The 27154-nt window shown below is 42.7% G+C and overlaps 2 protein-coding genes across 7 annotated transcripts in view; one reads left to right on the top strand and one right to left on the bottom strand.

The window, feature by feature from the left end:
• Positions 1 to 933: 933 nt before the first annotated feature.
• The window catches only part of AMN1 (antagonist of mitotic exit network 1 homolog), a 29359-nt gene continuing 3138 nt past the window's right edge, over positions 934 to 27154 (top strand). Inside the window, exons 1-8 of one of the 3 annotated variants that reach the window (XM_085049474.1) lie at positions 934 to 1066; positions 1228 to 1394; positions 6750 to 6882; positions 8893 to 9037; positions 9392 to 9609; positions 10980 to 11036; positions 11318 to 11429; positions 12034 to 12143. In XM_085049474.1, the coding sequence (XP_084905600.1) occupies positions 1064 to 1066; positions 1228 to 1394; positions 6750 to 6882; positions 8893 to 9037; positions 9392 to 9609; positions 10980 to 11036; positions 11318 to 11429; positions 12034 to 12107 (909 nt within the window). In that variant the 5' untranslated portion in view covers positions 934 to 1063 and the 3' untranslated portion in view covers positions 12108 to 12143. Of the gene's footprint in view, positions 1067 to 1227; positions 1395 to 4186; positions 4358 to 6749; positions 6883 to 8892; positions 9038 to 9391; positions 9610 to 10979; positions 11037 to 11317; positions 11430 to 12033; positions 13640 to 27154 lie in introns of those variants that run through there. The other 2 variants (XM_085049473.1, XM_085049475.1) reach the window with 2 other exon arrangements.
• Positions 15157 to 21722, bottom strand: ETFBKMT (electron transfer flavoprotein subunit beta lysine methyltransferase). Of its 4 annotated transcripts, none has more exons than XM_085049470.1 (5): positions 21009 to 21722; positions 19230 to 19341; positions 18026 to 18470; positions 16527 to 16657; positions 15157 to 16071 (listed from the first exon to the last, which is right to left on the bottom strand). In XM_085049470.1, exons 3-5 carry the CDS (start codon positions 18343 to 18345, stop codon positions 15707 to 15709), a joined length of 816 nt encoding a protein of 271 aa, XP_084905596.1. In that variant the 5' UTR covers positions 18346 to 18470; positions 19230 to 19341; positions 21009 to 21722; the 3' UTR covers positions 15157 to 15706. The 4 variants fall into 4 exon arrangements, with proteins under 4 accessions (XP_084905596.1, XP_084905597.1, XP_084905598.1 ...); XM_085049471.1 differs by lacking the exon at positions 21009 to 21722 and adding an exon at positions 20853 to 20980; XM_085049472.1 differs by lacking the exon at positions 19230 to 19341 and having other exon boundaries at positions 21009 to 21204.

Below are 27154 nucleotides of genomic sequence, written 5' to 3'. Positions count from 1 at the left end.
GCATAAATCCCATGTGCAAAGACTGTCAGGATGTCACACCTGGAAAACACTGCATGTCATTAGAAAACTGTATCTTGAAAGGTGTCTGAAAGAGAAAAGCACTGCCTGTTGGAATATCAGCCACTGAGTCACATAACTTTTGGACAAGACTTGTATAACAACCATTGGAAACAGCCTGATCTTTATGTTCCAAAATGAAGTAGTTATGTGTGTGCCATTGTTTCACAACCAGGTATGCAGAATCTTTCTGGCATCCTTTAATGCTTCCTTTACAAGTGCTATCTTGCTATCATGAAATAAAACAAACCACAAATGCCTGCATAGGATCAAATATCCAGCTCTTGAGGCCACCACCATCCCCTGGCTGACTCCCCCAGTTTTATTTGTTCAGCATGACTCCATACGGTGTGGAATATCCTCTGGGTCACTCAGGATCAGCTGTCCTGGCTCTGTCCTCTCCCACCTCCTTGTTTTCTATCCAGATGTCAGCACAGGCTGCCAGTCAGGTCAAATCATGATAATATTGCAATATACCTTTCCAGCTGTTTCAAGTTTTTAAATTACCATTCCAACCCTCATTCTGGTCCCTTTTTCCTTGCCACCATAATTCTCAGTCACGTTAATACTGAGCAATAACAAGATTTAGCACCATTTCTAACAAAATTTAATGACCAGAAAAATCTCCCTTGCTAAGCACAGCTAGAAGGGGCAGTGAACAGTCAGAGCAGCAGTTGTGCTCTAGATCTGATGCCTTCTGGGCTCATTGTCAAGGGACATCTAAGAAGCCTCTGGAAAGCTTGAGGTTGCCTAGTGCGGTTGGGAAGAGATAGCTAGAGGAGGCCATGACTTCTAGCATTGTCTAGCAGGGTCAGCTGTGTCAGTTCTCTGATTAAAGAGGCCCCTGAAGGTTTTGTTCCAGCTGACACTGATTAGGGAAGGTCTGATCCCCACCTCAGCCTGAGGGCTATATAAGAGCTGGGCATGAAATGCAAAAGTTTTTGGGGGTATTTGGTGTGGGTGTTGTGAAGGAGAGTGATTTCAAGCACGACTTAGGCAGAATTTAATGGTAAGTTTTAATCACAGAGATGCATGTTGGTGTTTGGGATTGCTGAACCAATGTGTGCTGCGCTAACAGGGCAGTCTGTGGGTACTCTCTGTAAGGGTTTGTTCTCACGGGAATGTGTGAAAGCCTAATGCTCTGAGCAAACCTCAGTGTGTGCCCTCTAGAACATTCAGTACTGTGCTGGAAGAGATGGATGGATTTGTTTGACTTGGAAGAATACTGTAAAGACGAGAGGAACAATGAGGCTATTGAGCCTCACCACAGAAGAATTCTGTACAGCAGTGGCTCCACCAGAGAGGACTGTCCTGGTCTGCAGCATTGCAAGAGACATGTAGGGCTAACATTTAAAAATACGTTTTTCTTTTAAGGATCTTGTGCTTTATTCCTTTTGAGATCCAACAGAACCACAACCTCACCATTCAAAGCAGCCATAGAAAAACTGAGGTCCTTAATGCCTTATTTGCCTTGGTCTTTATAGAACAGTTTGGGTGGAAAGGAACCTTTAAAGGTCATCTGGTGCAACATTTGTGCACATGTTTAACTAGATCAGGTTTCTATTGAGCTTGGTCAGGTTTCCATCCAGCCCAGTACAGACTGGATAATTATTTAGTGAGGTAGATTGGAAAGAGCTTCAACTTGTGAGTTGTAAGGATCAGCAGCACAAACACAAGCTGGAGACAAGTCCCTTGATTCAATACTGAGGTCATTGTCCTTAGCATCTTCCTTAATGACCTTGAAAATGGGACAAGCAAAGGGAATGCTTGCAAGTTTCCAGATGATTCAAAACTGGGAATAGTGACTGATGTTCCTGATTGTTACCAAAAATGGGTAAAAATAAAAAAAACCCCTTAACACCCATGCAGTATTGGAAGCAGGCATTCTTTATTCAATGCTAGATGCATGAGGGGGTATCTCCTCCAAAATATAGTGCATGCTGAATACAGAAAACCTCCTGTTTATATTTATATATTATACATATTTATATATGTATATTTTACATACATATCCGTTAATTTCCCCAGAATAGACATAAATATGATAACAATTTCCCCAAAATCATTAACATATTTCCCCTCCCCTTTCTGCAAGCATTATTCTTTCCTGGAGGTCTCTTTGGTAGTTCCTGGTGGCTCACCCCAAAGTGATACCTGACAGCCCAATGAACCAACCTCCAGGAAAGCCTGCCAAAGAAACCATGAGCTTGTAATTAACACATGACAATTAAAGTATTGACATAACAAAATACAGACTTTCAATTCAGTATAACAGAATAGCTAACAATGGGCAGGAAATTCAGTAAGCAAAACTGATAAAACAGGAAGACAAGCAGCTGGATATTGTGTATGCCTGACCCCTGTGCAGGGAAGAGATAAGGAAAACATGCTGGTTCTGCAGGAACAATACGTTAAAAATAAGCTGCTTGATGCAATATATACCTAGCTGATTGAATACTAACCAAAAAAGGAAATAAGGATGTAGTAAAAATGCTATATAAACCCGCTGAAATCTATGTGGAACAGAGAAGCATTTTGTAGAGCATGGGCTCTAATGCTTTCTCTCAGCTGTTTATAACAGACAAAATGCATTCATAATGCATTTTTAATAGACAAAAATTTGTTGTCTGTTGACCTTGGTTTCAATAACTGGCTCATGATGACTGAATAGCATTGCAAGGGTAAATATTTAATTATGTGCATGAGGTGTCCCAGCCAAGCTGGTCACATACAAGCAATTTTTCTTTAGGGGGTTTTAAAGCTTTCATCACTAGAGTATGATTCCAAGCATCCAATTACCTACTAATGCATATTTTTAATTCTCCAATCACAAAGTATATTTTGTAGGCCTTGCAGCATCATCATGCATCAGCATCCTTGTGGTTTGTTTGCTAATCCAGATGTTCCAGCTGTAGGCTTAAGAAAGTTATCAGGCATCAGCAGCAAGCTGTGTTTCTCTTAGATACAGATACTTCAGTTAATTTTGTAAAAACAGCCGTTTCCTTCTGTTAGACAATTGTTTGTTCTTTTTGACAGGTGATAGAGACAAATTCACAAGGCGGCTTTTTTAGGAATATAATATTGAACATTTATTAGGAGAACAAAGACTTATGGCCAGGTGGGAGTGGCTGGTTTGCCTTATTCTCATTCCCAGGCTTTATTCATTTGAATGTGTGCTTAAGTACTTTCTGTAACTGTTACATATTCATTAAGTCCAAAAGAATCTATTTACACTCCAATCATCCCTCCTTCTTCACTCTTTGCCCCTTTCTGCCAGGCCAGAGCCAATCTTGGTCTTCTGGTTTGTCTCAGGGCTGAAGGCTGAAGTCTTCTATACCCTAAATTCAATTTATGGTTGACACTCTTCTCAGAGAGGTGTGACTGTAAATAACAGATTTCCTGGGATGCATGAAGTTTATTTCTTTTTATTCCTTCAGGGCGTCTTGATCTCTGGCTTTGTGGCTTATCGGTTTAAAAGACATCTATCACCATATATTTCTTACCACATTCCTAGCATACTCCAACCATTAGATAGCTATAATTCACTCTAACTTTGTTTCTACTTCACTATATTTTATCTCAGTGCTACTTTACACAGTACCTCATCACTTATAAATGCTAAATTCATATCTGTGAAAGCCAACATTCAGTATCCACTCATTTACCACCCAGGGGTAGGTGGTGAGTCTTGGTGTGAAGATGATACAGTGTTTATTTGTTAACAACGCTGCGAACTTCTAACGATTGCATGGCTTCAATTTATATCAAACCATCTAGGCAGAAATGTGAAAAAGAAAGGAAAAAAACCCCAAAAAACAAACAAGATAAAATTAATTGCAGGATGAAAGGCCTGGCAGTCATGAGGCTGTTATCTGGAGATGGATAGCAGTAATAGGAAAAGAATCACAGTGCTGAGGGATGACACTGCTGAGGGAAGCAGGCAGGGAAAGGCCCTTTAAATAATAACAGTGCTGCTTGGCTGAAGGGTCACAACCACCCCTGCACTTCTTCCAGCCTTGGCAGGACACGCTCTCCTAACTCTGAACTCTGGAAATGGGGAGTTAGAGCTCAGTTTTCAGGCTGTTTAAGCGCGCTAGGCCGCGCCGGGAGGCAGCGGGACTACAACTCCCGTCATGCCCCGGGCGCCGCCGCCATCTCGGCCGCGGAGCCGCTGGGCTAGGCCGGGCCGCTGTCCCTCATTCCCCGCGTTCCCCGCTGCCTTCCTCGGCCCCGCCGCACTCCCGCTCCCCGCCATGAGCTGGGACGGCGCCGGCGAGGAAGTCCGGCTGCTCCTGGACCTGTGAGTGCCGCCCCGAGCCGCTGCCGGCTGGGAGGGGGACAGGGCCCGGCGGGGCTGGCCGAGGGGCTGGCAGGGAGCAGTGGCGTTCAGGAGAGCTGGCAGGGCTTGTTTGAGGTGCTACAGGGAGTGACAGCAGTGACAGCGGTGACGAGGTTTGGCAGGGAGGTAGCAGGATGATGCCTGACAGATCCGGCTGTGGAGGGACGGCTGAGCATCCCTGGCTTCACCTGGCTGCGGAAAATCGTGTTTTCCTTTGAGTTTTTCCTCGTGTTGATGCTGAAATGGCCTAGAGAGCAAATTTTCTAACAGGGTTTGAAATCTGGAAAGCAGGCATTTATTGCATAGCTGGACACATCTGGAGGATTTTTCCTCTAAGCAGTAATGTCACTATAAAACAAGGTGTTCATTCCATCATGTTCATGCATAGTCTTTAAAGTTTTCCTCCTGGCTAATATATAAACATTACTTTTTCTAGAACTAATTTCCATGCATCCACTGCTTACCTGAAGTCTTTTGGTGGTCCTAGAGGGTCTCTGGTGGTCACCAAGTGTCCCCAATGTTGCAAAAGATGACTTTGCCTTGAACTTCCCTTCGGGCACCTCTTGCTTCTTGCTACATAATTTTGGCACAAAAGCCACTATATTCCTCATCTGTTTATCCACTGGTTCCAGCTACATTTAGCTGTGTATCTACTTTTAAATTCTTTTATCTAATTTGCTAGTTAGTCTTTAAGCTCTATCTTGCAGCTCCAAGGGAAACTGAAAATTTCTGTTCTCTGCATTGTCTGTCAATGTCAAATTCCTTTGTGTTCAGGAGGAAGTTAGAAACAGCACAGGAATAAAATATTTCATTTGAAAGATAGAAGAAAAATAGCTAGCAAAGAGGACATTCTTAGACTGTTATTCGTACCTTAAACCACTGAAAATAAGGTTATAGTTGCCATTGTGTAGCCAGTAAATGTCTTACAGTTTCCTATAAAGTAGAATAACAGTGAAAAATTTATAATTTGAATGATTGATCAAACTGCAGATCAGTAATGTATTATGAGAATATCAACCAGCTTTTTGAAAAGAGCGTGATTAATCTTAATTATCATTCAAGCTAAATTTAATGTGCCATGGTAAGAGTTAAATGTAACTAGAAGACTTGGCGTAGCTCACATTGATTTCTATGTACCTGTGTTGGTTTTGGAGTATTTTCTGCAAATTCTAATGAAGTAGGTGGTCTGAAATAATTGACTGAGAGGCCCTTTTGGAAGCATGGCTGCATTAGTGAGACAATCCCCTGCTTTCTGCTCACCATTTAAGTTGCACAGATCCTGACTGTGGGGAAGTTCACATTTGTGGTCTTTGGAGATGGTAACAAATGGTGTGTTTATTATGTTTGATGAGTCTGGTTTTTAAGAGGTAAACAAATATTCTTAATTTCTGCCATCAAGTAAAGGAATGCTGGATGTGGATAAGCTGTTTAAACAGAGAATGTGGGTGGTGTAACCTGAATTTACTGAGACAGAGCTTGGTACAGACTGCTCTGGTGGTCAGTCAGCCCGAAGTTCATCCAGCAGTCACTGAGGCTCTGTGCAGCCATTGCATTCTTGCACATCTCTGCAGGAATGAGTTCTGTGTGATTGTGGTGTGTGCTGGGGTTTGTCATAGTCCCTGCAGGGTTAAACTGCCCAAATTCTGCTGGAAATCTGTCTGCTCCATGCAGTGTCGCTGCAGTGACTTGCTAGAGGTGCTTTTCCTGCACTGGGTGAACTTCAGTGGGATTTTCTTAATGTGCTTCCACGCTGGAGATCTTGCTTCTTTGCTTGCTCAAGTCTGTGCTACCCTTCAGATTATAAACATTAATATTTTGACCTCTCTAAAGTTCTTAATTGGTGTGAGTTTAATTTCCTGCAGTTTGCTGGCATTCTGGTGCCAGACAGAGCTTTTGTTGCAAAACCAGTTGCCTGTATGGGTCCAGAGCTGTGGTTATATGGTAAATCCAATTTGGCATAACCCCAGGCTGCTGCTGCCCCCTGCACTCAGCCACTCGTGCTGGCAGGGTTGTTTCTGTGTCCTCAGAGTCTCAGTCAAGGGGATTTTCCTTCACATCAGATTCTGAACAGCTCACACTGCAATTTCACTGAGAAATTCCAGAGACAGCATGAGGAAGGCACAGAAAAAAGTGGTTTGGAGCTGATTTTTGCCTTCAGCTGCTTGGGGAACACTTTCACAGTAGGATCAGCTGGTTGACCCCAAAGGGCAAGAGGTGAATCAGTGGTAGCACTGAACATCTGGAACTGATAAAGCAGCACAGCTGGATGCAGAAGATATTTTATGGCTTGCTTATTCTACTTCTAACATGTAATGCTTCTTTTTGACTGTACTGTAACTTTCCTCTATTTCAGATGCCTTCAGTGTCTGACAAAGAACCTTTCCAGATACTCTGCAGATATTAAGTCATTGCCACCCAACATAAAGGATAAACTGATTAAATTAATGAGTAGGCAAGGGCAAATAACTGATGCAAATATTGGTGAGGTAAGAACCCATTCAAAACTATGCTGTCTTGTTTCAGGAGGGGAAAATAGCCTCTCTTGCACACCACTCTGTTCCTGAGTGTAGTGTGTTTCAAGAACTCAGGAACATTTTATTTATTTATAAAGAAAGAAAGAAATTTATTTATTTGTAAAATAAATTATCATGCATAATTTATATAGATTATATAAAGGATCTCAGCAACTTGTTAGAATTCTGTTGGTATAGTTCTATTGACATTAAGCACACAATCTCCGCATAATTTAATTTTTACTTCTTTGAAATACAATGATGCCAGAGCTAGATTGTTCAAGTTCTCCCATCCCTCTTGCTTACTGATGTGTGTCAGGGTTTCAATATAACACCAGTTAATGGCTTTTCTTCAGCTGTAAATTCAGAGGCACCTCTGGTTTGGGATCTGTTTATTGTTATTTTGTTCAGCCTCAAAGGGAGGCGTGAGAATTAAGGAAAGCCAAAGGTTGGCCTTGGTGAAACAGAAAATTGACTCCCTGTGCGTTCCTGCTTTGTCCTGTAACTCAGAAGAGACAAATATTATCCATTTTTCAGGATAGTGAAGCCAAGACTAGAGGCAGAAGCACTGTGGAAAACTTACAGACAAAACAGTTTAGCTTTCGATAAAATGATTTTGTGCTTACACAAAAGAAGTCTTTGAGTAAAAATCAAAGCCTTATTCATTTATCTTATTTTGGAAAATTTGACTGGATAAAATCTGGTTTAGGCTATCTCTTCAGTAAGAAATAATTTCAGAATATCCTGAGAGATTATGTCATTAAAGCCATGGGATTGTGTGTGTATAATTGCACAAAATCCATTAGGATATTTTTAGTCTGGAAATAAACTAGAGAGCTTAATTTACAGGCTTTTCTGCTGTCTTTTTCTAAAGTCTCATCTGTATTTGTCTTCAGCAGTGGATCAGTGCTTCTCTTGGAGCTTATTTTCATGTGACACTGGGAAATTCTGCTCTGATTCTTTCTTCATGTGTTTTTCCTTTCTCTGTTCCTTCAATTTCCTGCAATTTTATCCTTAGTTGTCATCACTTTCCTTGGGCATATTATACCTTAGCTTTCTTTAAAGCTAGCAGTTTCCCACTTGTTTTATACATGTCCTTCATATTTCTTCTGATTTTTGGGTTTTTTTAAGGTTTTTGCTTGTAAAGTTAAATTTCAGTTGAAATTGTGTAAATCTAAACTTCTGTATAAACTTCTATTTAATCTCTTACCTCCCTATTTTTGTCCAAATTTGTGTTATCATGCATCTTTTCCCCCCTTACTTTGCATTTTACTTGGAACAGCTCTCCACATCCATGCCAAACTCCTTATTCTAAATCCCTTTTACCATAAACTTTTATAAAGCCATTCTGCATGTATCCGCAGGATATAAACCTTTATTTTTAAATGGGTTTTTTTTTTTTTGTGCTGCATCCAGACAAACCTTTTTCTATCTAAAAATCTTAATATATTTGCAAAACAGCCAGTTTTCCTTGTAGTATCTTTGCTGTACCTTGTTAGTAAAAAAGAGGAGGAATAGGCATTTAACAAGCCTGTCAGCTGTGCTGTTATCTCTGCTAGTTTGTAGAAATTTATGTTTTCATCCTTGGGAGTTAAGGAAGGGAGTGACAAGCTGAAGGGAGTTTCTGGCTGTTGTTACTAAAATCTGAGGCCTTCCACTGCTTTGGATCCAACTTTTATAAATGTTCTCTTGGGAAAGATTTCACAAAAATTCCAATCTAGGTCATGTGGGAGTGAAAGATGCTATTTAATGAGGATTTTGTATCTCCTCACAGTATGATAATGAGTGCTTGTTTATGAGCAAGAATGTGTATGGGGGTGAGAAAAATTATCTGGGAAAAATACCTTTCAAATGTCACTCTAACCTCTTATGCAGATTTAAGTTGCAAAGTTTTATGTGATGTCTAACACAAATATTTGATGTAAAAATGTGCATTTTTGATGGCATAACAGAGTTGGACTGAAATGTGGTTTTTCATGACAGATCTTGCACCCTGCTGTGGAGTCTCTGGACCTGCGAGACTGTGATATCTCAGATAATGCATTATTGCAGCTTTACAACTGCAAGCAGCTGAAGAAAATCAACCTAAATTCTTGCAAGGAAAACAGATTTGGAATCACTTCAGAAGGTGTGTTATCTGTGCACAGATAACTGGGATCTTATTTCTGGCTTATTTTTCTTGTTAGATAGGAATAAAATGCAGAAAAAAAAATCTAGGGTAAATATTGCTTTTAAAAAAACCCCAATGCTAATTAAAAGTCTTTTCAGTGGTGCAAATTACAGGCCTAGAGCACTAATTATCTTAGGAGAGAGCTATCAGGTTACTCTCCTGCTAGATTTCTGGTAAAACCGTGCTATGCTGATCATGTTTTCCACTTCATCTTAATTATTCCTTCCTCAAAACTTGTCCCAGAGCCTTTGGACTCACATGGTAGTTATGTTAAAGAATGAATAACTCTTCCAAATACTGTTTTTTTGGCAGGAGTCATTGCTCTGGCCTTATCCTGCCCTTACCTGCGTGAAGCATCCTTCAAAAGGTGCTGTGATATAACTGACAGTGGAGTTCTTGCTCTTGCACTCAACTGCCAGTTCCTGCAGATAGTGAATTTGGGCAGCTGCTCAGGCATCATGGATGCATCTCTGCAGGCTCTGGGACAAAACTGCAAATTTCTGCACAGCGTGGACTTCTCATCTACTCAGGTAGCTATGGTGGCAATTGACCTGTTGGCTTTTGTTTGTTTCTTTGTTGAGATTGTCGTGATAAAATTCAAAGGGGATGTTTTTAGCTCTGCTCCTGACAAGATTTAGGACCACAGTTTACTTCTAATGTCTCTTCTAAGGTATATTTTGCATATTGGTAACTGGAAAAAATACAGATTTTGCTATTACATCATGTATGGTGAACCAAAGATAAACTTCTGTTAGAATCTCCTAGGGGGTTTTTTTCAGTATCTTTTAGTGCAATCAGTTTCTTTAAGTTGTAAAGTAATTGAAAATATTCCATGTAAAAAAACTAGAATCTTGGACAGATTATTGCCTGCTTTCATGTGGGTAATATTTTTTATGTGGGTAATAATCTAGGATGTCAAACAACCCAAGCCCCTAGTAGAAGTAAACACTCTGTAATTAAATGATAGTTTAAGAGTGACTGTGCTTTCTGAAAGGCTTGTCAGAGTTATCTTACAGAGTCAACACTGAAACAATGATATTTTAAATGTCAGAAATGGCAGGGAAGAGGTTTTAACAACAGCATTTAGCATGAGAAAGGGGAAATGAGCTGCAAAAGCAATCCTGTAACATTTTTTATAATTACAGTGAGATAATGAAGCGAGGCAAAGGTTTTTTGCAGTAAGTGTAGCATTCAATTGATGCTAATGGTGGATAATTATGTTGAATGTGAGTCCAGTACTGAGCATTCACAATGAAGTGTCAGATCTGGAAAACATGTAGGAGGTTCTTCTTTTAGATGCTATTCTTCTTTTGATTCTTCCAGAAGTAGAGTATCAAAAGAGTCTTAATATTGCATTTGGTAACTTTTATTATTGTCATTTAAATCTATTTCTCTGAATTTACTTCATTGCCTTTTTATTTCCTTGCCTCCCTTTGTAGAGAATATCTGTTTCCCTGTGAGTATTTTAAGTGAGATAAAAACTCCTTAACAACTCGTTTACACATTTTTTTCTTATTTTTCTGCTATGATTACTTTTTTCCCCAACCCAAATTGGTCTAGGTAGAGCAGAAATGCTTTTTAAACCTAGAAATTAAAAGTGCTGTGCTCTGACCATATTAGTGTACTCACTGTTAAATGAGGCAAGGAAGCTGTAGAAATAGCAGTTGCACAGTTGGAAACATCCTTGCAGAAAGCCAGGCAGGAAAATGAAACAGTATTTAATAGAATGGAAAAAAAACCCACCATGGATAATTTTCTCTACAAGTTTACTTGGGAAGAAAATACTGTAGTGTTAAATGTATTCGTTGGCTGCAGGGAGGGAATAAATAAATAGGATTTTCCCACCCAAATAGCTGTGTTTGAAAAAATTGAGCTTTAATTCATTGGTTTTTTTCTCCAGGTAACAGATGATGGCGTTGTAGCACTAGTGAGTGGGACATGTTCAAAGAATTTAAAGGTAACTGACTTAACCTAACAACAAAGGGATGAACAAAAGAAAATACCTGCATTTTAAAATTATAATTATTATTATCAGCAGCATAACTTCTGAGGGAGGTTTTTATTGACTAACTTTCATTTAGTTTAGACTGTATAGAAAAGCTCTCTTATTTCTCCTTAGGGTATTTTTGTGGTCAGTGCTGGACCACATCTGGGGTCAATTCACAGAGGTCAGAATTCTTTCTGGCTGGGGATCTCTGAACTCTGGATGCTCTGTTGTCATTCCTGTTTTCCTGCCAGGAGATCCACATGGAGCGCTGTGTGCACCTGACAGATGTTGCAGTGGAAGCTGTCCTCACTTGTTGTCCCAAAATCCACATTTTTCTGTTCCACGGATGTCCACTGATAACAGGTAGGTCCAATCAACCTAGTCCAATCCACAGGGAGTAAGAAGAGAATTGCTTGCTGATTGTACCTTCTTGCTTTCTGCAAAAGCACAGTGTACTTCATAAGTAATCCCAAACAAATAATAACTTACTAGATAAAATAATCATCATACACTGAGGTTTTCAAAGCAAGGCAAGAATTTTGCTTTGAAATATGGCAGCCTTCCGAGAGGGGATTTTTTTGTTGTTTTGGAAATTGGATTTTTTTTAAAAAATTTTAACCCCTTCAACATGCTGATGAAGACCCAGACTTCTGGAAAATGTTAGCATCTTAAACCCCTACTGTATTCCAGAAGTGGGGAACAGAATCCATTCAAGAAACAGTGGAATGGAGTAGGACAGCCTATGGTTTTTTTAACTGCTGTTGGTTGGTGATGCTTTCCAGTTAAGTGATTAGAGAAAGAACCAAAGGCTTTTGGATTACTACAGGTACATCAGAAATGTGATATTGTAATATCAAGAGAAGCATAAATGCAGATACAGAATTCCTTTACCATGTTGTGTATCTAATTCCAAACACCACCTCTATATTCAGAATGAATAACAAGAAATTCCTTTGTTCTTTTTCAGATCGTTCCCGAGATGCCTTAGAGCAGCTCATCATATCCAACAAAATCAAGCAGCTGACATGGACTGTTTACTGATCACTTATCCTGGACATAGGAGTGTCAAGTTTACAGGTGGGAGAGCTCCTTCAGCAAACAAGCACCTTGGAGAGCTAGCTGGTGGCTTTTGTGCCACCAGATTGCATCCCTCCTGCTTCCCACTGGAGGTCTCCATTGCCATTCCAGTCCTTGCTGTGAGTCTGGGCTTCCCTTTGTCTCTGCTTGGAGCCCTGGCTGTCTTTGCATTGCTGACCATATTTCATTAGGAGGAAAGTTGAACTATAATTAATATTACACTGCTCAGTGTTCTCTAAGCGCTGGATTTGGCTGCTACTTAGCATCCTGTAGCAATTTAGCTCTGTATAAACCCAGTTTAAGTAAATCTGTAAATTCTGAGTTTGTATTCTGGGAGGCTACTTGCAATTCAAAGTGCTGAGCTTAAAAAGTACAAAGTACACTGACACACACAAGTGTCTGTCAAGTTGGGAGTTGAATCTGACAAAAATCAGCAGACAGAGCTGCTGAATGGAGGTGGCACTAACAGCAGTACAGATGTACTTGCAGTAGTAACAAACAATCTCCTTTCACCATGTACTTTTGCTAGGTCTGGAATGAAAAATGTAGGTACCTTTCTTCTGATGTGACTGATGCTGCAGGTTTTCTGGTTTTATCTACCATCAAATACTTGCTGGATTTTTACACATCCAAAACTACAATCTGTGAATGTGTAAACATAAACTTGCTTTGGGATTGTTACAGTGACTTTACAAATTTCAGAGTAGTAGCTATGACTGAGAAAACAATTTTATATATGGGCAGATACTTAATTTGCTCTGGCTTTTGCCTGTGTTTCTACATGAAAATCCTTTTATGGAACAAAACACTGGTACTCATAAGCATATCTGAGTGAAATAGGACCAAATGTGGTGTCTGAGCACGTAAATCTCAGGATGGTAGAGTATGTGTTCTGCTGTATGCATTTCATTATATATCCAGTGGTCCCCAGAGGCTGAAAACATTAATAAATGTACTGTTCAGTTATGGTCATATTAAAAAATAATCTTTGAGTTGTAGAATGAATTTATTATATGATGGAGCAGTGCTCTCATCACAATTACAAGTCATGTTCTTTGGCTTCCTTGAACCAGCATATCCTCCAGTGAGAATTCCATGATTTCTGCATTAAGCTCCTTAATGCCACCTATTTTAGCTTTTTAGGGCCATGGAGCACACTGGGTCCATACTCTGGATCTGGAAGTAAAAGGCTTTAGCTAGGGTGGTCTGACACGGATCTGATGACATTTGGAAACCTGAAGAGTTTAGGCAACCATAAGGAATATGTTTACAGTTTAACTCTTGTCATAGCCACACTTACATGTTGCAGAAATAAACCAGTCTTACATTAATCTATTTAAAGTTCAGGTCTAATTGCGTGGAAGGTGTTTTTTGTTGCCAATATTAAAGGATGTCTGACAATAATCTCTGTTCTTCTATTGCTTATATGGTTTATGAAAGTGTGAGTCTATTTAGAAAAGTTGTTCAAGTGTAAGTAAAAGCATATTTTTCCAGCAGCAGTGCCTAAATCCCTTACTCTTGCATGCAGTACCATGGCTCAGCCCAGTGTGTTCCTATGATCCTTGTGAGTGTAACTGCACAGTGCAAACCATTATTTGACAGAGCTGTCACTGGAGCAAATCTTTGCACAGATAGAGGCCTAAAAACCTAATCTACCAAGTTTTATTTCCTTTTTTTTTGGCTAAAGAGTAGTTGATTGTTATGCCCTGTGGAATCCCTGGGATCAATCAGGGCCCAGCATTTCTCTGAACTCTTGGACATGAGTTGGTAATAAATCTGGGTTGCACTATTTTTGATATCGAATCATATAGCTGATTAGGCAGCTCTGTGAAACAATACTGCTGCTAACCTCAGTAGCAAAGCTGCCCTTTTTCCCCTTGCTACTATAACCTTGGATTTGTCATGTTGAAGGCAAATGCAGCTTATACTTTGTCTCTAAGTGTGCCTGTAGATTTGCCATCTTCCCCTCCAGCCTCTTTTCAATGTGTAACTTAGTGGTCCATCCTCAGGTGGTGCTTAAAAAGCTGTACAACACTGCAACAAGTTAAAACTGTATTTTTAGGTTTGAAAGTTTAATGTAAGTTATTTTAAATATTTCGTTCATCACTAGCATAACTCTACTGGAATGTTTTTTGATTCAGGTTAAATCACTGTAATTTTCAACAAATGTTTACAGGCACTGGGTGAAGTGGGAGAACCTCATATATGTGCTTACCACATCATATTCTGTATTGTTTGGATATTGTTACTGTTGTGAGCCTTGCAGAATATTCACATGTTGTTCTGAAGATTAAAGTTTGGAAGTTGGCTGTTTGGATAGTTCTGAAAACTTGTTGGATTATGGAACCACATACATCTGACTGTGCTCCTAGAGCTCCTACTTCATGAATCCCATGGTTTTCTGAGTGAGTAGAACAGACTTTTTCACATTTGTAAGCTTTTACCACAGCACCTGGTATTGGGGTAGCTGTAGGTGCATTGTGTTCCATGGTGCAGTTATTAGTTCCCCATCACTGCTTGTTCAATAATTGACTGCTAAAGTTGACAGTTCCTGTAAGACTGGTCTGAAAACATTAGTTTCTTCTTTAAATGGCTACAGTTACAGCATCTTACCTAAAGATCAGATGTTTTTTTGACCCTGCTTGGCAGATCAAACTAGTTAATTGGCAGATAAAATTGAGAGTGATTCTGAAGTTTGTCTGAAGCATCTCCTCAAGAGAAACACAAAATAATTACATCTGATTTTATTCCCTGTTTTTATTTAGTTATCCTCTGTTTGTCACAGAAGTAAAGGCTTCTTCATCCCTCAGCAGCTTCCCAAGGTGACAGACTGCCAGGTTTACCCTTGCAAAGTAGGGAATGTAGATCACTTGACCCTACTCTTGAGAGGATGAAGTTACCCCATAGCTGGTACTATTTATTCACGTTCCATTTATTAAAACTTTTATACTGGCTGGCAGTCAAGAAGCAGAATTTAGATTTGTGTGCAACTCCTACATAATCACTCTGGCAATTTCAAGGAAGAGGAAATGTTTATTATAGAGGAAAAGGGGGAGATTCAAATTAGTTACTTTGACATTCAGAAGAAATACCCAGAAAAAGAGCAAGGCACTTTAAGTTGAGCATATTAGGAGCTAATATAGTGGAGAATTTGATGGACAGCAATAATTTTCTCTGTAAATAAGCTGCAAAAGCCTGTAGAAGCAGTGCAGTAGCTTTTAGCCACAGCCCTCTCCCCACAGCAGTATGGACATCCAAAACATTTCACAGTACTGTCAGAGAGCAAGACACAAACACACATGAGAAACATCAAGCATGCAAACTCCTACATGTAAGTTGTCTGTAGATCTGCACTTCAGTGCAGCCCCTTTGAGTACAGTTTGCATGTAGCTTTTACCTCACACTGAGCAAAAGCCTCAGTGAGTTTGACTGAAATTAGTCCAGTGAAGATACAGCAATCTGCTTTACATTAACAGATAATGTTCCCTGTTCAATTCCCATTTTCATTCTATATACCTGCAAACAGCCAACCAAGTGAGACAAAATCCCATACAAAGCCAGCTTCAAGAGTCTTCTAAGCTATTTGAGGGCTGATAACTCCAGACAATACTTGATGTTAGCCCATGGTTTTCTTGTCTTGTGTACTCAGGAAGTGAATATTCTATAACTTTGTGCAGCTGACTGTGAATGCTGTGGCTTAAAAACTGATGCCTGCCAGGGTCACCTATCAGCACTTGAGTCTGGTGTATCCTGATGCATTTCTGCAGCCAGTGATGCAGACCATCAGCAAGTTGTTCATCATAAAACATATCTCCTAGAACTATGAGGTCCCAGTTGCCAGCCTCTGAATTAATGATGTTCTTAATGGTGATGGGGAAGGGATTCAGGTGGTTCAGTTCGCAGTTCAAGATCATTGCCATTCCTGCAACTGAAGAAAAGTCAAAGGAAAATTAAAGTTATGTTTTAGGATTTTGTCATTCATCCCCCTTACATATTTCTGTGGCACATCTTCCAATTTCATCTCTTAAATATCTTTGTTCTTCTTATCTTAGGGGGATTCCACAGTTTTTATTATGGTTCAGTTATGGAAAGACAAAGTCTGGAGGGAAAAGGCAAAATCTAGGCCCTTACATGAGAGTACAGGGAAATTATGTGGTTCTACAGAGGAGCCAACTTGCTGCCTGTGCTTGGAGTTCTTATTCAAACCAGCTTGATGGTGTCCCAGCTCCTAATTCTGGCAAAATCCATTCCTCTTTTCAGCATTCTTAGGACTCTGTTTGGAACTTGAATTTCTCCCACATGGAGCAAAGAAAAGTCTGGGCTAAAGGTGCTTTAAAAATGAATAAGTATTTTTACACAGAAATTAAAAAAAAAAGGCCTTACTAGGGTCAATGTCATTGGCAAGGACTTGGGATGCACCACTCATCACAGCAGCTATTGCTGTTGCTCCACATCCACTTCCAAGATCCAAAACCGATCTCCCTTTAACAACCCGTGGATTATCTAAAATGTACCTGAAAAAGAAAAGCTGTTAAAACAGTGAACAAGGACTGGGGTGGGATCTCCACAGAAGTGCTGTTTCTCCTTCCTACGGGCTCTGCTTGGATTTGCCATGACTCTCCATTAGTAATTTGTGTCGGGCATGACGTGGCCTAATGCAATTGCCTTGTTTCCAGCTGAGTGGTTGGTGAGTTATGCTGCTGATAGTGACTCAGGACAGCTGGATCTGCTGTGTTCCCTGGCACAGTGCACACAGTGTCACATCTTGGGTTACAGCAAGAGGAGTATCTTGAAACGGGAGATTTCCTCGTGTTGTGGAAATGCCAGCTCTGAAAGGAGGACAGTTACGGAGGCAACCATATGTTTTCATGCTCCCTTTTTACTCTTCCAAGTTATGCAGCTAATTTCTGACATTTCTTAATGCATCAAACCAGTGCATAAACAGTAAGACAAAGTAGTGAAATGCCAGATAATTATTATTGCTACCCAAAGAGCATATGAATCATATGATAACAAAATTCAGAGATTAACTTATCTATTTTATTTAGCCCATGTTTAGGAGCCCTCTAGTTCATTTACACATCAGGCTAATCAACTCATAATTTAACAGTAAGACTCATCTTTTACCTGGTCAAAACTGCCTTCTTATTTATACTTTTCTTGCAGGAAAACAGTAACGCCCCAATTCAGATTCTTCCCTTTCATCTATGAGGGGACTCTCTGACAGCTTGTTCTTTGCTGTAAAAATTAAGATTTTTTTTTTTCCTGCTGTTTAAAGTGAGAAAATAAAAGAACTCTTAACTAGTTCTTGGGAATCAGGAACATTAAATATATTTTGACAGTCAGTGGCCAAAATAAAAATGTGGCTTTTGATGTGACTAAAAGCCACAGTAAGTCTCAACAATAAGGCTGCTGAATTCCTAAATGAGGAGACTGATTCAGGCTAACCAGCACTCCAAGTGCATCAGCATTAAGCTGCTTTTCTCAACAGACCAGAGGCACATACACACTCCTATCTGTCTCCAACAAAAAAATCCATTCATGTTATGATAAAAAAAATTGAAAAATTTGGAGTGATAGAATTAAACACCTTACTAGGTTTTGATGGCAGCTGCACAGCCCTTCCATGGATCCGCATTCAGTCCCATTGTCAGCACATGCATGGCCACTGAATATAACTAATTTCTACTTAAGAGACACAAGTTATTTTATCCAGCAGGAGCTGGAACTCACTGCCAACCAGCAGAGCTCACAGTGCTGTATAAGCAGAGAGGAGCATGGATAATGCAGCCATGAGAGGCAAACCCAATCACTAGGAATTGCTACAGAGCCAGCTCTGCCATCCTGGCACACTGCACTGATCACTGAGGTGAGTTGTGTACCTGGAGAGGGCTTGGCCTCCTGGCCAGTAGATAGCCCAGAAGGGATCCCCATAGGGCCACAGGTCAGGTTTTTCTCTCCAGAACCTGCAGCGCGGGGTGAGGAGGCGCAGGCGGATCTCTGGCGTGAGGTGGCCGCTGTTGGTGACCTCGGTGTTCTCCTCCAAAAACGCTCTCACCTCGGGGTCCAGGGACTTGCCTGCGCTCCAGTGGCAGCAGCGCTTCCAGCGCAGGGAGGGAGCTCCCCTCCTGCTCCTCCACACCCTGGCGAGGCTGCTCTGCCTGCCCAAGAGGAGGAGCCACTTCCAGCCCCGGAAGGCCATGTTACCCCAAGGACACAAACCTTCCCCAGGAGAGCTCAGAGCACAGCTTGTCTGGAGCAAGTGATGAGGCAGAAGGCTTGAATTGAACTCACGGGATGTTTTGCATAGCGATGGATTGATAATTCCTGCAAGGTGAAAAATGCTATGTCAGTGATGTCTCTTCAGTGACTTCAAGGCTTTGTACCACCAGGGACTTGAAGAAGAGGAGGTCCCTGTGCTATTGTACCTATGAACTTGAGCCTTGCCCCTGCCCAGTCTTAAGTCTGAAAGAGTTGTTATTCAAGGATGAAGCTATCAAGAGACCCATTCAGGAGAATATTCTAAACTTATCCAGTGAGAAGCTACCAGTTAGTGGGATAGCTGATAGAGCTAAAAATTAAATGTGCAACCTTTTAACATCTTTATCCCTCTGCCCCAAAGAGATACACACAGCAATCTACTCCCATGTAAGGTTCTTCCACTGAATCTTCAGATTTTGCAGGGCATTGCAGGGCCTGTGGACATAGCAATGGTTATCAGTAGGTTGTTTGAGAGATCCTATTAATTACAATAGTGATGTGACAAGTCTTTTAAAAAGCATCTTTTTAAAGGCAAGCAATTAAAGGATTTTCTCTCTCTCCCTGAGATTTATCAATCTGGCAGTGCCAAAATAGACAAAAATAGAAAAAAAACAGAGTGGTCCCAATTTGTTGCATTTCAGTCTGTATTAGGAGGAGCCTCTCAGCACTTTATCCCCAAACTTTCCTCACACTGGGCCTTTGCTATGCTGATGCTGCAAGTACAGCACGAAAAAGTGATCAGAAGGGAGAGGAAATGTTTTCAAGCCTTCCTGCTTAGATCTTCACCCATCCTTTAATATTTCCTGATCTTCTTTCCTTCCTCACCTTGCTAATTTCAATAACTCAGACTTCCTTGCTTCAGGGCACAACTTTTGAACCTCCCCTGAAACTGATGACCACAGAAGCATTTCAGGCCTGTGCTTCCACAACAGCAAGACTGCAAGTACAAACAGACACAAGAGAAACTGCACTCATTGTTTGGCAGTTGTTTCCTCTCTTCTGCAGTGGCTTTCACAAAGCAGCAGAATGATGCATGAAGAAAAACAACTTTTATCCCATCCCTGACAATTCTTCACAATAGAAGAATCATGGACAACCTCACCATCTAGAGCTGTGCAGATTGTCCTTAAAACTAGACAAAGAGACAATATACCAATGACACATTCTTAACACTTTGTATTTCATCAGATCAGTTTTTCTTTATTTGTCTGTATCTTTAGTAAAAATTCACATGTGTTTAGTGGATTTTTGTTGTGTGCTGGCCTCTGCTTTAAGTACTAGCTGTAGTTTGATCACTTACTAAAACGTTAAGCTGTGAATGTAACATTTTGTTATTTAGGCTGATTCTCCCACTAAATCTTTGTTTAAATCATTGGCTAAAGGCTTTATGTTTCTATTACAAATAAATACACACCATCAAACATTTTGCATTTTTCCACACTGGAGAATGCCATTCAGCAGAGCCCATGTAATTAATGAATGCAATTAGCAAATGCCTTCCTTCTTGAAGGCAGAGCTCTATAATCCTCATCTGCCTAAGGGGAGCATGATGTTAACTGCAATCAATCGGAGAGATAAATCTTGTCAGCAAATGCTGTTTGCTGGCTTTTCTCCACGAATTGCTGCAAATTAGCAGGGCTGAGATTCCGTGGCGTTTATTTTGCATGGCCTGTCACGATGGTTACCCTCCTGAAATTAATCCTCGGTAGAGAAACACCTGCCAAGAGCTCTGTGCTCAAAATGCTAAACTGAGCTTAAGCGCTTAGCGAGGGAAGGCATCAGGATGGATCTCCCTGTGTCTGATACTCTTGGCCTGTCCATCTTGCAGGGAATAAAATCAGAATGGATAGTAGGATGGATATCCCTGTGTCTGATACTCTTGGCCTGTCCATCTTGCAGGGAATAAAATCAGAATGGATAGTAGGATGGATATCCCTGTGTCTGACACTCTTGGCCTGTCCATCTTACTGGGAATAAAATCAGGATGGATAGCTGGATGGATATTCCTGCATTTGACAGTCCTGGCCTGTCCATCTTGCAGGGAATAAAATCAGGATGGATAGCTGGGTGGATATCCCTGTGTCTGACATTCCTGGCCTGCCCCTTTTACTAGGAATAAAATCAGGATGGATAGCAGGATGGATATCCCTGTGTCTGACATTCCTGGCCTGTCCATCTTGCAGGGAATAAAATCAGGATGGATGGCAGGATGGATATCCCTGCATTCTGACATTCCTAGCCTGCCTCTCTTACTATAAACCATAGTATCAGTGGGCAAGTAGAATTTGCATAAGACAAAACCTAGCAAAACCCACGAGAAAAACCCTACCTCCCAAAAAACCCCGAACGCCCAAACCAAACCGCAATTTCTATGCAATTTAAGTCCTTTTTTTACGGCAGCAAGAGCCTTCCAAGCCCTAACCACACCTTCCCCTCGGGATGACAGACCTCCCCACGGCCGCTCAGGGGAGCGATCCGCCGCCATCGCCGCTCGCCCTGCTGAGCTCCCGCAGCCCGGGGGGACACGGGCAGCTCTCTGCCGGCTCGGGGGGACAGGCGGGCCCGCCGTGAGCCCGCAGCCCCACCAGACCCGGGCACACGTACCTGCTGCCGCCGCCGCTCCGCCGGGGCCGGGCCGGGCCGCGCTGCCTGCTTCCCGCCCGCCCTTAAAGCGGCAGCGCCGCCGCGCCCGCCATGGCCGCGCAGGCCTCTGCTGCCTGCCCTGCCCGGGCCGGGCTGCTTCTGCTTCCCCTCCCTCAGCTCCGAGCCCAGAACCCTGCCTGTGCTTGCTCCGCTCCTGATGCGCTCTTTTCTAGAATACTTGCGGAGCCTTGCTCGGTGCCGTGTGTTCGCCCCGCTCCTAAAGCGTTTGAAAGGCTTTTCTGGCAGACCGGCGTCAGGGTGAACTAGCCCTGTGGTTACAAATGTTGATAAAAATGCACGCGGGGAAAGGAGTGATACCGCACGTCCGAATCGGACAGCAGGGAGAATGAGGGGTTTTATCCCTTTGGACATCATATGGAGGGTGCTGTCAGTTCGGCGCGGCCCAGGGGAAGCTCTCCTCGGGCAAGCGGGGCCTCTGCCTTCTCCTCCGAATGGCTGGCTGGATGGAAATCCATCCCGGCCGTGTTTCTGCTGCTCCAAAGATCCCTTCGCTGCTCTCCCCAGGCTCTCTCCGCTGTGGGGAGGAAGGAGAGAGCTTCCCTCGCAGCCCCGTGTTGCTGCTGTCCCTCAGGAGGGCACAGACAGGCTAACACCTCCCAACGCTGCTGTTTCCCCCGAGGCCTCGAAGAGACCCCATTTTCACAGTGACTGTGATTCATCGGTGCTGGACAAGGAACCAAACCCACCCGCATATCCCTAATGCCCCAGCTTCACAGAGAGATTCTCCCAATTCCCCAGCCTCACAGAGAGATCCCCAAACGCTCTCCATCCCTCCGAAACACCTGCGGCTCTCCAACAGCTCCCACCTCAACCTCTGCCCCATCTCCAGTCCCACCTGCTGGGATTTCGGGAGTACAAGCAGCTCCTAACAGGAGTGACAAATGTGGGGTTCTCCAGCTTCCCTATGGGCCAAAACGTCCCGAATTTCCCACGCTGCGTTTTGAAAAGGCTGCCGTGCATTGCCCGAGGCGATGGCTCTGCAGCACTCGCAGCTCCGGGGGTTTAAACCCGGCGATTCCTCAGCCCGAGCCTGCCTCTGCCCAAATCTCTGAGGCTACGAGGCCATCTAGTGATGTGCAAGCTTGTTACAATTCAAATGTGCCCTCCAGCGTGGGAAGGATGCTTGTAAAGCAGGATCTCTTTAAATGCGGGTGATGCGCATTTAACCGAGAGAAAGTGACCAGGAATCAGAGATAAGCTGATGTTCTCCTGCCTCGTGAATGAGCCTGAAATTCACAGAGGTGTTAAACTACTTGCATGCTTTTTACTCGTCTGAAGCAGGACCCACACTCTGTCTTTTTAGAAATGATCCCTCACGTTGTATGAAGGTGGACCTTTGTGGTTCAAACTCAAGGAAAGGCATTATTTCTTGGAGCCCTTAGGGGAACTCTGAAGGTCTTTCGAAGGTCTTTGAACTTCGAAGGTCTTTCAGCATCTCTTGCTGGTCCTCTCCAAGGAGGGAGTCATTGAAAACACTCATAACCCCAAAATTGTGAATAAAACATGCAATTCAGGGCATGGGGGTTGATGCCCTCTAGATACTCACCACCATGCTTGGAATAAAGAACTCAGTAATGTACAGAGTAACAGAACTGAGTAATGTACAAAGATACAGCTCTACCTTGCACATTTTATTTTATCCCTGACAAGGTTCTCAGGGAAGCTTTCTCACTTGGATCTCCAGCCTCTTTGATTGATATTTTAACACGTATCTTCTCAGATCTAGCTTTTCTGAACTCTGGGATATGATTTTACTCAGTAGCTGTTTGAACCTCAGATAAGTCACTGCTGTCTAATATAGACCAACATCACAGTTTAAAAAGGCAGTCAAAAAGATAGAATCATAAAATCACTGAGTGGCTTGTGTTGGAAGGGACCTTAAGGATCATGTAGTTCCAGCCTCTCAAAGATGTTGTCAGGCTGCTCCCAGCTGAGGGGATTTCTTAGGTGAAAAAGGAAGGGTAAAGTCCTTACTTCCCAGTAACGCTGGCAGGGATGTTAAAACCAGAAATCCACTTTTTCTTATTTTACTACAAATAATTAGCATGACATAAGAAAGCTCCAACAGCAGTGATAGCTGCCATGCCTCTTGTGAAAGTTTAGGTGAACCATTTAGGCTTTCAGGACAAGCTTTGTGCTGATTATTTCAGTGAAGTACCAAAGCCTGTTGTCTGTGAGAAAAAGAATTTAATTTCCAAAGGCTTTTTGCTTCAGAAGGTGACATCTTGAGAATTTCTGCAACAATTTCTGATATCCTGTGCAAACTACCAGAAGTGTGCTGGAATTTGCTCTGAGGACAAGGACGTCTTTGATCACAACACAACATCGATTTGGTGTTTCGTGGAGGAGTGCAACACTTGCAAAACGCAGTTGTAGAGTAGCACACTAGGGACTCCTGCGTGTCCAAGGGAATTAGGGGATTACTGGCTGATGATACAACTGCCCAAGTGTCTGGGGAAATCTTGTTCAAGCCAATTAATAACAAAGAAATGGAGCTGCCCAAGGACAGAGAGGAGGGCAAGGCAGAGAGGGGCTACCTTCACATTAGCGAGCCCACAACTCAGGAATCTTCACAGATACAAAGGTTAAACTCAAAGGAAGGCAGGCCAGAGGTTCAGCAGCCAAGTGATCTCCCCAGGTCACTCTTCCAGCTGGTACAGGTGACAAAGCCAGTTTGCTGTGCTGAAAGGACCTCGGTGGAAATTCACCAAGGGGAAGATGGATGGATTCAGAATGCTGTTGATTTGTAAAAAGCATTCCAACAAGTCAATATGAACAGTCAGGGTTTTTGCACATCAGGATCAATTTGTGGCTGCCCAGAGGCTGTGGAAGCGAGTCATTATTATCAAAAATGTGGTTGGTGCACTAGCTAGCAGCTAAGGTAAAATTGAAGCTGAGAGCTCTGGCTAGGTAAGGAAGAGGCAATGCAGTTATTCTGGCATGCCTTCAGCTACAATCCAATTTCAGAATAACAGTACATCTTTTGCAGTTGAAGAATAGACATCTTAACATAACAACAATCACATTACCTGTGATGTGTCTTGAAAGCACTACATGTGCTTTTTATAGGATTACCTTTCCCCACTGCCTTGCCAGCTGCATTAGGTTAGGAGCAGGAAGGAGCAGCAGCTGGCAGAGGAACTTCTAGCAGTGGAATTTGAAAGGTTCAGCTGTTTTTCAGGCCAGAGGTGGAATGTTGAAGTGAGGAGACACTGCATTAATCTGACCCTTGTGCTGCTGTAAATTCAGGTTTTTTGGCACAGAAAATCTCTCTGTGAGAGCCTTGATGATGAGACTGAGAAGTTGAAAACTACTATCTCCGAGCTCATTCTTGATTTTGTCTTTTGCCCATGACTGGGATTACATTATCCTCGGCCTTAGCAGCCTGGATTTATTCATGCACAGTCAGATGTGAGAGTATTTTTACAGCATGAATGAAGATTGGAAAGATGCACAGAGTCAGGTGGTTTGTGCTTCTCCTTGGTGTGTTTTTGAGTACCTGTTTTTCTCTTAAAACTAGCCATCCCCATGCCCCTGGCCTTCCCAAGGTTGTGTTTCTGGCTTCCTTCACTGTCACCCATGGGCTGACATCAGAGCTGGAGCAGCCAGACCCTCTGACAGTGCCTGGCACCAAAAGTAACTGCTGATCTCTTGCCTTCATCCCTGCCTGGCAGTGTTGAGCACCAGGAGGCCAATCGCTCTGATTTAGCTGGGAAATTACTTTTTCCTGGGTTTTCCCAGTAATAGCTGAATTTCAGCCTGGAGGGAGGTGCTGAGCTAGCCCATTGCCACATTAGACAGTGTCAAATGCTCCCACCCCCAAAGGATGTGCTTGATGGGAGCTGCTGGAATTGCTCAGCATGGATCCGGGCTTAAATCAGTTGTGACTGTTGCTTTGCAAGGAAGTCACTAAGAAACACGATCTTCAAGGAGAAGCAAACTGCTTTGATCTCTGTCCTTCTGGTTGAGCTCCTCTGTGTGAGCTCGGAGCAGATTTCCAGCCAGCACAGAAAAGCTGCAGTGTAGCTGCTGTCAGTAGTGAGTCTAAGCAGCAAGGACTCTGAGATCTGCTGTTCTTGGGCATGAGGAATGGGTGGTAGAGAGATATGGCTGAAGCTGTGGATGTAAGTGTTTAGATTTTTGCTGAAAGCACTGGAAGGGAAATTGAAACAGACCCTTGATTAGTATGAATTGCTTCTACATTCATAACATCACTGCAATGATGTGAACACACAGCACAGAGCAAAGGCAGTCCTTGCTAAATGACATAACAGTTCACAATGCATATTCATTGCAGGAAATACTTTCCATCCGTCCTTGATTGCGTGTTGTATATTGGCTATGGATTCGATGGCTTCGGCTCTCTTTAGCATGCCCTTGGGCTTTCAAGTGTGCTGGGATGCATTGTAATGTAGATGCAGGGTGTCTGGCACTTCTGACTGAATGAGGCTTCAAAGGGAAGTTGAAATCAGACTCTAATTACATTTGTAATAAGGCCAAAGGCACTTTGACAAAGAGATTACCTGCTGTTCATGGACAGATTTTGTCCAGGGTGCTTGAAACTGTGGGGTTGGTTCACACTCCCACTGATACTGGCAGACATGGGACTCCCTGATTTTTGGAAACTGAGATAAAGGCAGGCAGTATTTGTGACTAGGCTTTGAATACGATGCTATTACTCAGGTAGATGTGACAGCTTGAATGCATCTTCTCTGGAAGCTTTCCCAGCACCAGAGAGCATCTGACTGGCAGCACAGACCACTGACACAGCTGTGCCTGAACCCCTGCCACTGCAGACAATATTGCTGTGGGCATGTGGTCCAAGCAGCTTGCCAGGATCCCCTCGTGCCTTTCTCCTTGCCACAATATGTGCCTTTGAAGCTCTGGTGCTTTAAAAAGGCCACAGCCCTTTCCTCATGCTTTACACGAACAGGTATATTACATTCTCAGGTAAGGGAGTATTCTGCATTCCCAAGCAGTTTGTAAGGGACTGGGGTCCTGGAGCACTGAAAACAGAGGAATTGCAGTTTAGAGGCAGAGAGACAAACACCTTCAGCAGAGAGCAGAAATTAATTCAAAATGAAGAACAGAGGTTTGCTGTCCTCACCGAATGCCCACCTCATCTCAGGCTTGGGGACGCGTGGGCTGGAGAGGTTCATCTGGTGACACGCCATCGGGGCTGGCCTGGGGAACAATAGAGCTTTGTGCCTGGCAGATGTTCAGGCAGCGTTTGCTTTCTTTCCCCGAGGGCAGTTGAAACGCAGGGAGTGCACTGACCTGATTTGCAGGAGGGTGTCTGGTGCTTCTGCAAGCCAGGTCACAATAAATTTGGCCAAGGTCATGCAGCGAGTGAGTGATGCTGTCAGGAGTAGATGGAAATCTCTGCGTGGGTGCTTTAGCTTGATGGTTCCAGCACAACACCTCCATTAGTGCATGACACGCTGGTGATTTATCCAAGCAGTGTACTTTGCTGATTAGGTTTTATCTCAGTAGCAGTGGGAACAGTCTGTATGTCTTCTGCATCCAAAGAGCAGAAAGTGTACCTTACTCTGAGCAAAATGTGGTCTTTGACCCCAGGCTCTTGGCACTGAACCACACAAAAAATGGTTACATATGATCCCTCTCATTACTTCATGGAGTGAGGGGCTGGAGCAAACCCTCACCTAAAGGGTTGCTTGGCAGGAGGAGGTGCATCTCACAAGCTCAGTACAGAATCACAGGCAGAAGTGGAGGAAAATGGCAGGAATCACCACAGAGTTTTGCCACTCTATTCCACTGAATGGACACAAACCTCCAGAAACCAGGCGTGGCAACCACAGGACTTGCCTAGGAGCTGTTTCTGAGGCAATGTTTGAAATCTGAAGTCTGTGTGCCCAATCTGCCTGCAGAAAATTTCCATTTTCCCCCCTCCAAAACCCTTGAGAAGGCTGATTCAGGCTGGGAGGAGGTTTGAAAGGCCAGAGAGGAAGCCAGCCCTGAAGCAGAGGTGCCTCCTCAGCAGAGGGATGAGCTGCATGCTGAGAAGCCTGGCTTGCAGCATGATGATGATGATGTGAATGCAAAAGGACAACACAGCTCCATCCCTG

This window comes from Lichenostomus cassidix, chromosome 1Ab (genome assembly GCF_008360975.1).
Source record: "Lichenostomus cassidix isolate B80296 chromosome 1Ab, HeHo_3.0, whole genome shotgun sequence".
Taxonomy (NCBI): Eukaryota; Metazoa; Chordata; class Aves; order Passeriformes; family Meliphagidae; genus Lichenostomus; species Lichenostomus cassidix.
Note: the sequence above shows the minus strand (reverse complement) of the source record. Positions and strands in the feature narration are given on the sequence as shown.

Excerpts from the sequence above, each read along its gene's own strand:
- ETFBKMT (XM_085049469.1), bottom strand. The coding sequence starts at position 20,889 with ATGGCGGCGGATCGCTCCCCTGAGCGGCCGTGGGGAG. Across the intron at positions 18,471-20,852 it reads CCCTGAGCGGCCGTGGGGAG|GAATTATCAATCCATCGCTA; the intron begins GTCTGTCATCCC and ends TTCACCTTGCAG. Across the intron at positions 16,658-18,025 it reads GGAGGCCAAGCCCTCTCCAG|GTACATTTTAGATAATCCAC; the intron begins GTACACAACTCA and ends TTTCTTTTTCAG.